The sequence below is a fragment of the Corvus hawaiiensis genome, chromosome 4 (genome assembly GCF_020740725.1).
Source record: "Corvus hawaiiensis isolate bCorHaw1 chromosome 4, bCorHaw1.pri.cur, whole genome shotgun sequence".
Classification (NCBI taxonomy): Eukaryota; Metazoa; Chordata; class Aves; order Passeriformes; family Corvidae; genus Corvus; species Corvus hawaiiensis.
In genome coordinates, this window is record NC_063216.1 from 67,620,296 (window position 1) to 67,632,788 (window position 12,493).

Sequence of the window (12,493 nt, forward strand, 5' to 3'; positions counted from 1 at the left end):
CCCCACGCGCCGGTCCCGCGGCAGGCCCAGGCCGCGGCCATGGCGCTGCTGCGCGGCCCCGCGCGGGACGGGCAGCGCTCGGCCGTCAGCAGGCCGCTCTCGGCCGGTAGGTACCGCGGGCCCGCAGGGCCTGCGCCGGGGAAAGGCCGCCCTCGAGCGCCCGGCCGGCCGCTGGAGTTGGGAAATCGGCCGGTTTCGAAGAACTTTCCTGTTTATTTGACTTTAATTGTCTCCGTTTCGCGTGCTGTGCCTTCCCCCGGCATCGTTTCAGCCCGTGTGCAGCAACAAGTCTGGGTTCGCTGCCGGAGGGAGTGGCCTGGGAAGAGGGAGCGGGAACGTAGGGAAGATCAATCCAAATTTAATATCGCAGCCGCGGTTGTCTCCTCCGTTGCCAATAGGACTGTATTTAATATCATTTGACACGTGCGTTCCTTTAACTTGAAAGCACCTTTCAAGATGTAAGAGCACGGCGAAGCGTTGGGAGGTCCCGTCTGACGGGCACGTGTGCTGGTTTTAGCACTCTGGTGTTTATGGAGCCAAAGAGAAGATTTAGCGATCTGTAACCTTGGGTGATGCTGTACTTTTGTGGGCTTTGATGGGGTTTAATTAAAAAAAAAAAAAAGTCAACCGCAGAAGGTGAAGTTGCTTTTATGTTTTTGCTTATAGCATCAGTACTCTGTCAAGTGGAGCCTGTGGGAAGATGGTTTGAAGCATTTATTAAGAGGAGAAACATAAATGTTTCTGCCTCTTTCCAGGAGCTAGAAGATGAGAAGGAACTTTCTGAAGAATCGGGGGATGAAGAACTGCAGCTTGAGGAATATCCTATGTTAAAAACCCTTGACCCAAAGGACTGGAAGGTATTCAGTCAATATGGATTACTGTTAACTATTTTTGCCCATCAAGGTTATTTGCCATTCCCAGGTGCTAAAGATCCCCTTCCTCTTCCCCTCCTACACCCATCTGAATCGGTTTGTATCCTTTACCATTATATCTGGTGTGTGAAGGCAAACACATCAGGATGAGATCTTAGTTTTGAGCTGCGGCTTTTTATTTTACTGCCTGAAAGTATTAAGTGTCTCTTCTCCCTGTCACCGTCTCCTTTATCCTGGAGTTGCATTGGCACTGTTGATATTAAAGACAGCAATTCAATTTTCCAATAACTGAATTTTCTAGTGCTTCAATCCAATTTAGATTAAGCCACTTGAATTTCTATAACAGTGGCTTAATTTATTGATATTCAGTTACTCAGTAGTTGTTCAATAATTTTTGACAGTTGTTTTTATAGTCTTTTCCCAATGTTTGCTGAGAGAGGGAAGAATTCTCCCTCTTGCCTGTAAGAGATGGAGAGGAGAACTGGTTTTCTGCATGTCTTGTGGTGTTTTAGGTTGTATTTATCAGTGTTTATTAGGGTTTGTGGTTCTTTTCTCTCAGAATCAAGACCATTATGCTGTTCTTGGACTGGGAAATATACGATACAGAGCTACTCAGAAACAAATCAAAGCAGCTCGTAAGTACCTTTCCCTCAGAAGCATAACTTTTTTTTCAGATGCACACAACTGGTTTCTAGTGAAAATACCTGCATGTTGTGAACAAGCTTTTTACTGTTTCCCAGCCCTAAAAGTTCATGTTGCTTACCAGCCCCTTAAATTCATATCACAGCTCTGAAATCCAGAGGCCTAAATCTAGGGAATTAAAAAATTTCATATTTCTGCTTCCTGGCCTGTGTTTTTTGTAAACAGCCTTGAGACTGTAACTATACATTTCTATATATTTGAGTCTGCAGTCAGGCTCAGTGAAAGGCAGAGGAATAGAGCTGTCCCTGCCCTGTGTGTTCCCAGAGGTTCCCTTGCAACCCCCCTGACAGTGTTGAGCTGCCATGTTCCTGCTGCTGTTAACAGTCAGACTGAGTGTGGCATGGGAATGGAGCCTGCTGGGCTTCAGAACTTTATTTTTGGAAAGCAGTGTGCTTGACTTTGCAAGAAGGATGCAAATATTTAGTGGAGGAAGATTTTAAAAGACTCTGGAGATTGTTCAGTAGCCTCTCTGGGATAAGCTGATGGCTTTGTGAATGGATCTTGTGAACAATTGCCTGTACTACTGTGCTGGTGCAAGTAGAATCACTGATCTCAGATACTTCAAATGAAAATGGGTGGAAATCAGTGAATTACCAACTTACATGGGAAGTCATGTTGCCTCAGGCAAGTGCTCCACAGCACTGTGGAGCATGTGCTACCATGGAATAGAGCAGCACCTGTTCTGGTGGTGGTGAGTGGTCTCACTGATCTTCTGAGCAAGAACGAGAGCCTCTCTCTTTAGGACCCTGGCAGCACACAATTGTTCCCTGGTGCTGTAGAGATGTGACTCTTTCCCGCCAGTGTACACTGTGCTTTCCTGTTTCTAAGAAGGATTCTGATTCGTTTCTCAGGAGACAGGTTGCTGTAACTGCTTGCATGGTATCTTCTCCCTGGTATTTTAGAGAGAGCCAGGAAGGTACAGTGTGTGTTGTATGGCAGTATGGCAAGATCTTTTGACAAAGAAGTCGGTCTAAAATCTGGTTTTACCTTTTAAACACGAAGACAACCTTGGTAGCACCTTCAATAGATACTCTGTATGTGCCAGTCATGCCTTAGGATTCAAGGCCTGAGTAGAGGGAGAATTTAACCCAAAGTCTTGTGTATCTGCTCAACATGAGCCATGGGGAAGTGCAGCAGCATTCACAGGCTGTAGTTTTCATGCTAAATTTCACTTTGGATCATGTTCAGAACTAAAGGGACAGAATACAATTTTTATTTTATCTGAATTATTTTGTTTTTCATTAGAAATAACAACCAAAATCACATGAATTATTTCTGGTTTTTCAGTTGTGAAGCTAACTATACACTTACAGATGCTGAAGCACTTTGCTAGGCATAATACTAGAATAAGTCTTAGAGACTTCTTCAGATTTGAGGTGGAATAGAGAATAGAGTTTCTGAGTTGTGGTTATTTTATATCCCAGCAAAGATGAAATAATACTAATTCTAATTATAGTGTTAAAGAAAATTCATTAACTCCTGTTTCCTTCCAGATATGACTGTTTGCTTTTTATTTAAGTTTTGAATTAGAGAAAGGCCAGCTGGAATTACTGTATTACTTTGTAGTTTGAAACTGTTGCTGATGAAGCATTTCTAACTGTAATGCATTTATTTGTTAGATAAATCCATGGTTTTGAAACATCATCCAGACAAACGAAAAGCTGCAGGGGAACAGATAGGTGAAGGTGATAATGATTATTTTACTTGCATAACTAAAGGTAAGCAATTGATCTCTTTTGTTAGATACTCCCTCAATCTACTTGATCATCAGAAATGTACTTGCTGTGCTTTATTAGGATTTTAATTGTCAATGCCTAAACAGTCGGGGAAGTTCTTTTTCCATTTTAGAAAACTGCATCAATAGATCACATTAGGTATAACTTCCCAGTGGGCAGAAGCAGGATGGGAATGCAGCTGACAGATGTTTGGCTGCTGTGCCAGCTGGTGACAAAATGTGACACTTGTAGCAGTGCACACACAGATGAACCTATGTGGCTGGAGGTGGCCCCATACCTGGGATAAACTAGTGAGCCATGGAACAGTTCCACACAGGCACCAACAGCAGTTGGAAAATCTGAATTCTAATGTGCTTGCTCTCACAACAGAACATTTTGATTTGATCCAGGTCATCAGTTTCTTCAGCTGCTCATTTTTGCCCACAGATGAGCAAGTGAAGTCAATTGAATAACATTTTCCTCTTGCCTGTACTGGTGGACTTGGCAGTGCAGGATTAATGGCTGGACTCTGATTTTAGAGGTGTTTTCCAACTTTAATGATCCTATGACCCAAACACCACTGCTGGCTAACTCCAAAACTGTATGGCCTGTTCCAGGTGTATGACTTACATCGCCAGAAATGCCTTAGAGCTTGGCTTTTTTGCTTATTTTAAACAAATTATTTTCACTCAATAAGGTTGAAGCAGGAGGAAATCCTGGAATTTGTGTTTCTAAACTTCCTTCTCTGAATGTCTTCTACCTGGAGTAGAAGAAAATGGTAACGAAACAGGGAGAAGAAACATAGAAAGGTGGGAATACATAGGTTGGATTCAGAACTTGGTCTGACAAAGGAATGAGTGGGAGATACAGAGCTGGGGGAACTGAGTGTGTGGGAGTAGAACTGGGGATCTGCAAGTGGAAGGGACATCTCTTAAATGGAAGAGGAACTAATGGATGTGCACAGAATTTCCTGCATCAGGAAAATTGTATGACCATTACTGAGGCAGAGGATAATTGGGGTCATTTAGAGTTTTGGTGAAGTCCTTTCCCAGAGGGGAAGAACAGACTGGCAGACAACAGCTCATTGGTGGCCACTGTCATTCCTTCATCTCTCCGCTGACACGTCCAGTGAGATCAGTTTACAGAGCTGCAGAGCACCAAGGTCTCCTCCAGGTTATCACCTCCTGGATCCAACCTCCATGGTGCAGTGTCCTTGGGCAGGGCTGCAGGCACAGAAGTCCATGAATGTTCGCAATACAAATTTGATTGCTTTGACTTTTCATTCTTACTGGAAAACAGTGGTCATTGTAAAACTGAGAAACTCCACACTTCCTTGAGAAAAAATTAAGAGTTTACTGAAGCTATACCTTGTGTGATTTCCAGAATATAAGATTAGTAATGTGATGCTCCCCAACTGCAGGGCTGTAAGAACAGGAAAACAGGGACTGTTTGCATGTTTTGGAGTGTTTGTGTGGAGTTTTATATTTTATCCAAGACTCAGTACAACTTCATCATGACCTGCAAAAATTCTTATGAATGGCTCCTGTTCTTGCCAGTTCTGACAACATACTAACCCAGGGACTGCCTTTACTCTGTGCCTTAGTAGACCATTTTGTAAATTTATCTGCAAGGATCTGGTGCAAGATAAAAGCCTGAAGATGTCATGCCCAAACTCCCAGTGTCTGAACTAAATTTGCTGCTATAAAATTAAGTGTTACCTGTTTTGTTACATCCTAATGGTTAAATGTGTTCTTTTTCATAAGTGTTTTCTTCCTACTTAGTCTAACAGGAATTGACATAGACAGCAATGCTATTTAATGTCAGTAAAATAATTAAATATCAAGCTGTACAGAACGATAGATCAAACCCAGATCTGAGAGCATCTTTTTAAATATTTACAACCTTATGTCTGGTAACTTTCTTTCAGCTTATGAAATATTATCTGATCCTGTGAAACGACGAGCATTTAACAGCATAGATCCTACTTTTGATAACTCTGTACCTTCCAAAAGTGAAGCAAAAGAAAACTTCTTCGAAGTTTTCTCACCAGTTTTTGAAAGAAATGCCAGGTAAGCTGACTGCCTCTGCTGTTGCTGGAGAATCAGCATTTGCAAACTCATTTGACATTGTGTTTGTAACAAGAGATGTATTAATTTTCTAGAAATGTAATACAACTGAAATTGTGCAATTATTTTTTATTTCATTTTAAAATAATCTGAACTGTCACACTGATGTCATTGAGTTTGACCCATGTGATTTTAAAAAAAGTTCTCAGCTTCCTATTGCTTACCGCCCTTTTTGTACAACTCATTGTTTCATCTTAAATTACTTAAAATACCAAATGTTTATATGTTGCTGACTAAAAATTCCCTTTTTTTATGATTTTCTTCTGAGAGTGAGACATTAACAGAAGACAGTAGTTATGTTCATGATTTAGCTGGTTAAAAGAGAAGATAATTTTAACTATCAATATTTGGTGGTTCTCTTACAGTGCATGACTTTTTCTGCATTTGATTTGTGCTTGACAATTAACTTGGTATTAAGGTTTTCACAACCGGAAACTTTGCAACTTTTCAACTAGAAACCTGTCAAGTTTTCCCTATATAAAAGTGCTTAATTGCATGAGGCACTTTACAACATTCTGAACAATTATTATTTAAAGTAGTCTTACTGAATCTTTTATCAAGTATTCCATAGATTCAGACCTGGATCTGTGGTTATCAGATGAGGTTTTCCCTTCTCTGCAGTGGAAATGGATGCTATATCACAGAACAACAAATTCTAGAGCCAGTGGAAGATTTCCCTAGAAAAAATGCAGTGGAGGCAGAGTATGCATTATTCCTTTGTGCTCCATTAGAATGTGTGGGAGAGTTCCTGTACCCTACCACAGAGCTGAGTTATTCACAGAGCACTTTCTGTCCACTTTCTGTAGGCTCCTCTAGCAGAAGAATGTGCATGGAGAATTAAGTATCTACAAAGATAGCTCGTGCTCCATCAGGTCTTCTTGGAGGCACAAGGCAGGAGGCACTCAGGCAGGAGGAGGCTGCTTTTCTGGGGAAACTCCCCAAAAAAATGCCCAGTCTGGAGGATACTTAGGAGGAACTCTCCTGTTCTCTTCCTCTTTCCTGCTGCCCCTCTGTGTTGGTGGGAGGGAGCCTCAGATTTTGATTCTGTATTTTGATTCTGTACTTAACTAATGAACATTGTATATATTATTTCTTGAATATATCCATGTATTTTCAGGTGGTCAAATAAGAAAAATGTACCTAAACTTGGGGACATGAATTCCTCATTTGAGGAGGTAGATGCATTCTATTCCTTTTGGTAAGTTAACTGATGCCTCTGTTTCTATTCACAGTATTCAAGACATGTAATATAAAGGGCTCGCAGACCCTTTGGTGTGTGGGTTGTTTGCTGTGGGCTGTCCCAACCTCATAATGTCACAAAATTACCCCACAGCTGTTTGTGCCTTCCACAAACTGAGCCAGGTTTCTCCTGGCTACAGCAGGAACTTCTGACCACAGTGGCTGAGAACTGAGCTGACCCACAGACTGGAAGTCAGGTTTATCTCACCTAACCTGTGTTTTCAGTGGAGACGTCCTAGGTGTTTAAGCTCCCCTAGTAAAGAAAGGTTTGTCTAGTCCAAAAAAGTCAGTAATGTTTATGGCTTGCCTTACCTGCTAAATATGGGGGCTTACATAAAGATTAATTTCTCTCTGAACTCCACAGATTGCACTGCATTTCCACTGACTATGATGGGAGCTTAGACAGGTGTAGACATTTAGAGTGGGCAAGACTGATGCCATCCTGAAGTAGACTATGCCCCACAGTACAGAGAGGTGTAAATTACATCCTGCATTTTGACTTAACACAGTGGAATCACTGTAGGTGCAGTATAATTGTAAACAGCAGTATAGTTGCCTACAAACACATAACAGTAAAAAAGATAGCTGATTTTTAACAGATTTGCTGTTTTTTTCATTCACTGTTTTTTTCTTAAATTTACTTTAGGTATAATTTTGATTCCTGGAGAGAGTTTTCCTATTTAGATGAAGAGGAAAAAGAAAAAGCAGAATGGTATGTAAGTAAAAATAAATTTGACAGGAGACTGAGAGATTGATACAGCAAGATTTTCCAACTTTCTCTTAGACTGTAAGTCATAGGAAGAAAAGTAGCTGAGCCAAGTCTGAATTTCACTCTCCCAGCTTAGGAGTCAGTCATGGACTTGAACTGGACTTACTGTGGGCTTCTTTATGTAATTGAAGTAGTTCTGCTTGCCTGACAGAGGTATATCTGAGGTGCTTTGAAATGTGTGTTCATTTAAGTTCAGACTTGCAGTTCCTGCCAGTCCCAAGCATAGGTTGAACCTGGAGCCAGGACAGAGTGGATGAGCAAGCAGGTATTGTTTCTCTCTTAAACTTGTACTGAGCAAGTGATACTTCCTAGAATTTGGAGAGATGAGTTCTGATGGCTTGATGTTAATAAAAATTGTATATTTGTTGATGTAGTGACAGTTGCTAAATTACTCAGATCACGTTGCCATTGGAAAATACAAATACATTCTGGTTTTATCCTTCCTATAGTTACAAACACAGAATGTTCAAGTTGGAGCACCAAATCATTTAGTCTAACACACATTTCACAGGACACAACCTTTCACTTAGTAATCTTTGTAAGACCATAACTTGCATTGTGTGAATCTCTCCTTCCAAGTTTGGCTAGAAATCAGTTTTGTATTTAGATTCAGTGGTTGGCTTTCTTTGTGCTAGAAACTGCCATATTTAGGCTGTAGCTAGGCATTTCTCTTCTCTTGTGCCTCTTCCTGCTGTTGAATTTCTTGAGCCTCACCAGTCCCACTGTTCTCTCTCCTGTGAAGATTCTGAGAAGGCACTGTAATCAATTCCCTGTCACTTGTACTTGTAAATCACACAGATGTATCTCTACGCTTCTCACTGGAAGGATCTTGAATTATTTGCATAGCTTTTTTTCTGCTCATTCCTGTCATTAGTGTCCTTTTCCAAAGATGTTTAGACAAATGGTACCTAGTCTGCTGTACTTAGGAGAGAGAACTACATTACAGCTGCTGTTCAGATGGTCATGATTCTTGCTACCCCTTCTTGCCAAAGGTGATGTTGCTCGTGTTTTAAAGCTTCAATCTACTTGTATTAGTCTCCTTCTCAGTTATGGGGATTGTTTTCTTTGTTCTGAGGTATAAGAGTGGTTTGGGTTGCAAGGAACTTGAAAGGTCACATAGTTCCAACCTCCCTGCCCCCTCTCTATTGTTCTCTATGTGGTTGTGTGGATGAGGCTGTAGACCCCTACTAAAAATTTGCCTCTTTCTTGACAGTACTGACAAATATTTTCAGTTTATTTAGTCGGCCCATATACAACCTGAGCTGTATTTTACTGGAGTGAATCTGGGATGACTGTACCCAGAGTATCATGGTACCTCATAGAGTGTTGTTTCTGTGCAGATGGGTTTACTTGACATGACTATATTCTGCAAAATGATATAATTGGCATTGCTTATACTGCTGTCCTTTAATTAAACCATATGCCAGCATTTCTGTTGTTTTGATTGAGTTTAATGAACTTACCTAATGTTAGGTAAGCAAGTGGATTGCATTTTGGAAATAAAGTCCATGATCTCATTCCCTACAATGACAAATAAGCAGCTTGGTTTGTCAGGTTTATGTAACCATGTAAACACTTAGCATTTTTTAGATGAGCTCTGGGCCTGGAACTTCATTTTTTGAAGTCTATTTTTGAAGTATTCACAGAACATCTGTGTGGGGGAAACTATTTAAGAAGCTTGTTGATGAATTTCTAACAGTGACATTGTAAAGCATTAGCACTGAACTATGCTTTCCCTTTTAGTCGAGATGAAAGGAGGTGGATTGAAAAGCAGAACAGAGCTGCCAGAGCGTTGAGGAAAAAAGAAGAAATGAACAGAATTAGGACTCTTGTTGGTGAGCACACAAATGGCTGTTCTTTAAAGAGATTAGTTAACCAACTGAAAATCTTCTGGTTTTCTTCTATACATGATGCTTCCTTTCTTCTGCCAGACAATGCATACAGCTGTGATCCCAGGATAAAGAAATTTAAGGAGGAAGAAAAGGCGAAGAAGGAAGCAGAGAAGAAAGCAAAGGTAGAAGCAAAACGAAAAGAACAGGAGGCAAAAGAAAAAGTAAGTAAAGTATTTTATTTGGGTTGAAAAACTCTGCTTCATTCACACCTGATGCACTGCTTCAGGTTCTAGATGTGTCAGAAGACTACTGATAGAATTACACTGGGGTTCAAAGATGTGTTTTCTTTGATGGTTGTGCAGTAGGCAGTGCAAGGCTGGCAGCTTTCTGAGAATGAGATGGAAACAAGGAATGCAGATCTGAAATAAATCCCCTTCGAAAACAGAGTTCTTTGTTGCATACACTTCCTCTTGTTTCAAGGCTAGCATTAAGTGCATAAAATGGATGTGGCTGCTTGCCTTGTGTGTGTAGTTTGCAAATGGCTGGTTGGCATGAAACGCTTTGAGGTAACACAACATACGTGATTAATATGAACAGTTTGGAAAAGATGGCTCTGAAAGTACAGGAATGAAAGGGAACTGTAAGGTGCAAAGAAGTAACGTAAGAGATGACGTTGAAATACTGCAAAATATTATGTCAATAATGATGCAGGAAAAATATTGGACCACTGCATTTTTCCAAGCTTATAGTCTTGAAGCAGCCATACGAAATTACATATGGTTTTATACCTTCGTTGTAGAGGAAGTCAAGATTTATAAGCTGAGGGTCCTCACAGTGAATACTTGACTTAATGCCAAATGGTATATGTTTAATCATCTCCCCCAAAATTCCTGGAAAACCAAACATTAAAGTATTGATATATTTTAAAACCCCCAAACATACAAAAAAAAATTCCACCCAAACCAGAAACAACACATTTTGATATTGGATGACTGAATGACCCTGTAACAATGTGACTTTTAGCATTTTTTTACTTGGATTATTTTTTCCTTTTGATTGCAGCAAAGACAAGCAGAATTAGAAGCAGCACGGTTAGCAAAAGAAAAGGAGGAAGAAGAAGTTAGGCAGCAAGCATTAGTAGCAAAAAAGGAAAAAGAGATACAGAAGAAAGCAATCAAGAAAGAAAGGCAAAAACTCAGAACAACATGCAAGGTATTTAACTATTATTACAATGAAATACAGGTTACGTCAGAGAAATTACTGTGTTTTCTTAGATCAGACTGCTTGTTCTTAGAGTTGGAGATGGGTATGGAAAGCGGGTTTACTAAAAATACCAAAACACATACTTAATGGGTTTGAGTTAGGAGTAAAGTTGACCAGATAGGTCCAAACACAGCAGTGGCTGAAGAATGGTGTGTGTTAAGCCTTCGTCTGAAGGAATAGGACAATAAAGTTCAAGAACTTTGTAGAACGTGTATTTCTGCTTCCAGAACTGGAATTACTTTTCTGATAATGAGGCAGATTGTGTTAAAATGATGGAGGAGGTGGAAAAGCTTTGTGATCGTCTTGAGCTAGCGAGGTAAGTCCTCCTGCTGCTGCTTTCTGCGCGTTTTGATACCCATCTTTCTACTAGCTCTCCGTTGTAACTTAATAATTTATTTTTAGTCTGCAATGCTTGAATGAAGCACTTACATCCACAACAAGGGAAGGAGGAAAGGCGGCTGTAGTAAAACAGGTAATTATGCTGAGTGTCAAATCAAAATAACAGAATAATTTGTGAAATCAAGCTGACTGAATTAAGTAAGATAAAACATAGCTGCTGTGGAATCCTGCTTGTTAAATACAAAGACTTGATTTTCAGAGTCCACAGGCAGTGTGATCTCTGCTCCATTTTACATTGCGCAGATCATGGTTGGTCAAATTAAGAGGGCCAGCCAAGAAAAAAAATACACATTTTTATCTGTAAAGAACACAAAACCTACCTCTTGTACAGTATACAGAAACAGTACAGGAATTTCATTTTGCCCAACAATGTGTGGCAGTGACCTTGAGGGGAGGGAGGGCAGTCTTAACCTATTCTGTTATGCAAGAAAAATCCTAGTCTAGTATCTGTGACTTGGGGATAGATCCACAAAAGGACTTAAGTGCTGCAGGCTGTAGACACTGGAAGGGCTGGTAGGTTGGATACCAAGGAATGGGAAATGCAAGACACGTGGAATCAAAATTTACCAAAACTCAGCAAGGATCTGCCTATGTTTGCCATTGGGGAAAAGCCATTTGAACTAATAAAGCTGAACCTACATCCTGCAGAAAGAATAAGGTGCTTTCTGTCATCCACTGTGGATTCATAGCTGTGAACTTTTTTCCATGGTGGGGAATATGATCTGCCCTCATCCCAGGTTTACTCATCAGACAATTTAAGACTGAAATGCCTCTTGTTCTACAAGGGACTGAATTCAATATTCCATTCTCCAGGAGGGTGTTCCAAATGCAGGGCAGTCCCCTTTCTATCTGTTAAAACTATTCCACTAAAAATTACCTATCTGGTAACTTTCCTTTTGCCAGGAAGACTCTATGAAATAGGTTTCTTGCTCTTTCTTTTGGGCATCCTGCCAACAGGCATAAGCACACAGCTCTTCTAATATTGCCAAGATTGGACTGGGCCCACTCAGAAGCAGATGATTAAAGGTGTGCCACACCACAGTCTTGAGATGTGATTACAGGTCACAAAGATGTGCAGTGGGTTAACTTAAGTAGTTTTTAGCTTGCTAAAAACTACACATGGCCATCTAACCCTGAATACACACTTAGCAACTAAAATCTGGAGTTAATTCTAACTTAAAAGTTCTCCATTACTACGACTGTACCGACATAATCAGGCTTAGATAGCAGTTAGGCTGGAGGACTTGAGAATCAGTGTATCCAACATGGATGTTTAGCTGCCCTCACTGGGCACTTGAGGCTCTTAATACTTTTGTGGATCTGCCCCTCTAAGTCAACTGTTAGCCTAGACATTCACGCAAGGTTGAAAAGTTTTTCTTTAATTCTGGGGGTGTTCATTTAATTTCCTAGTGAACCTGTGATGGATTTCTGCCATTAACTCTTAATCTGGGATGCCCAAATGTACAAATAAAATGAAGGGAAATAATAATGGAACAAATAAGCTCCGCTGTTTCTTTACATATACAGAACAGAAACTAAGCAAAATCCAAGGTTCAAAGCAGTTCCAGAGAGAGGG

The 12,493-nt window shown here is 40.4% G+C and overlaps 1 protein-coding gene across 3 annotated transcripts in view; it reads left to right on the forward strand.

Moving 5' to 3' along the window:
- DNAJC2 (DnaJ heat shock protein family (Hsp40) member C2) overlaps nt 1-12,493 on the forward strand; it is a 16,210-nt gene continuing 3,717 nt past the window's right edge. For 2 of the 3 annotated variants that reach the window (XM_048301147.1, XM_048301148.1), the window contains exons 1-12: nt 1-106; nt 667-857; nt 1,432-1,507; nt 3,194-3,292; nt 5,217-5,358; nt 6,533-6,613; nt 7,301-7,366; nt 9,167-9,258; nt 9,355-9,476; nt 10,318-10,467; nt 10,746-10,834; nt 10,921-10,990. In XM_048301147.1, coding sequence (XP_048157104.1) covers nt 40-106; nt 667-857; nt 1,432-1,507; nt 3,194-3,292; nt 5,217-5,358; nt 6,533-6,613; nt 7,301-7,366; nt 9,167-9,258; nt 9,355-9,476; nt 10,318-10,467; nt 10,746-10,834; nt 10,921-10,990 — 1,245 coding nt within the window. In that variant the 5' untranslated portion in view covers nt 1-39. The remainder of the gene's footprint in view (nt 107-666; nt 858-1,431; nt 1,508-3,193; nt 3,293-5,216; nt 5,359-6,532; nt 6,614-7,300; nt 7,367-9,166; nt 9,259-9,354; nt 9,477-10,317; nt 10,468-10,745; nt 10,835-10,920; nt 10,991-12,493) is intronic. The other variant, XM_048301149.1, reaches the window with a different exon arrangement.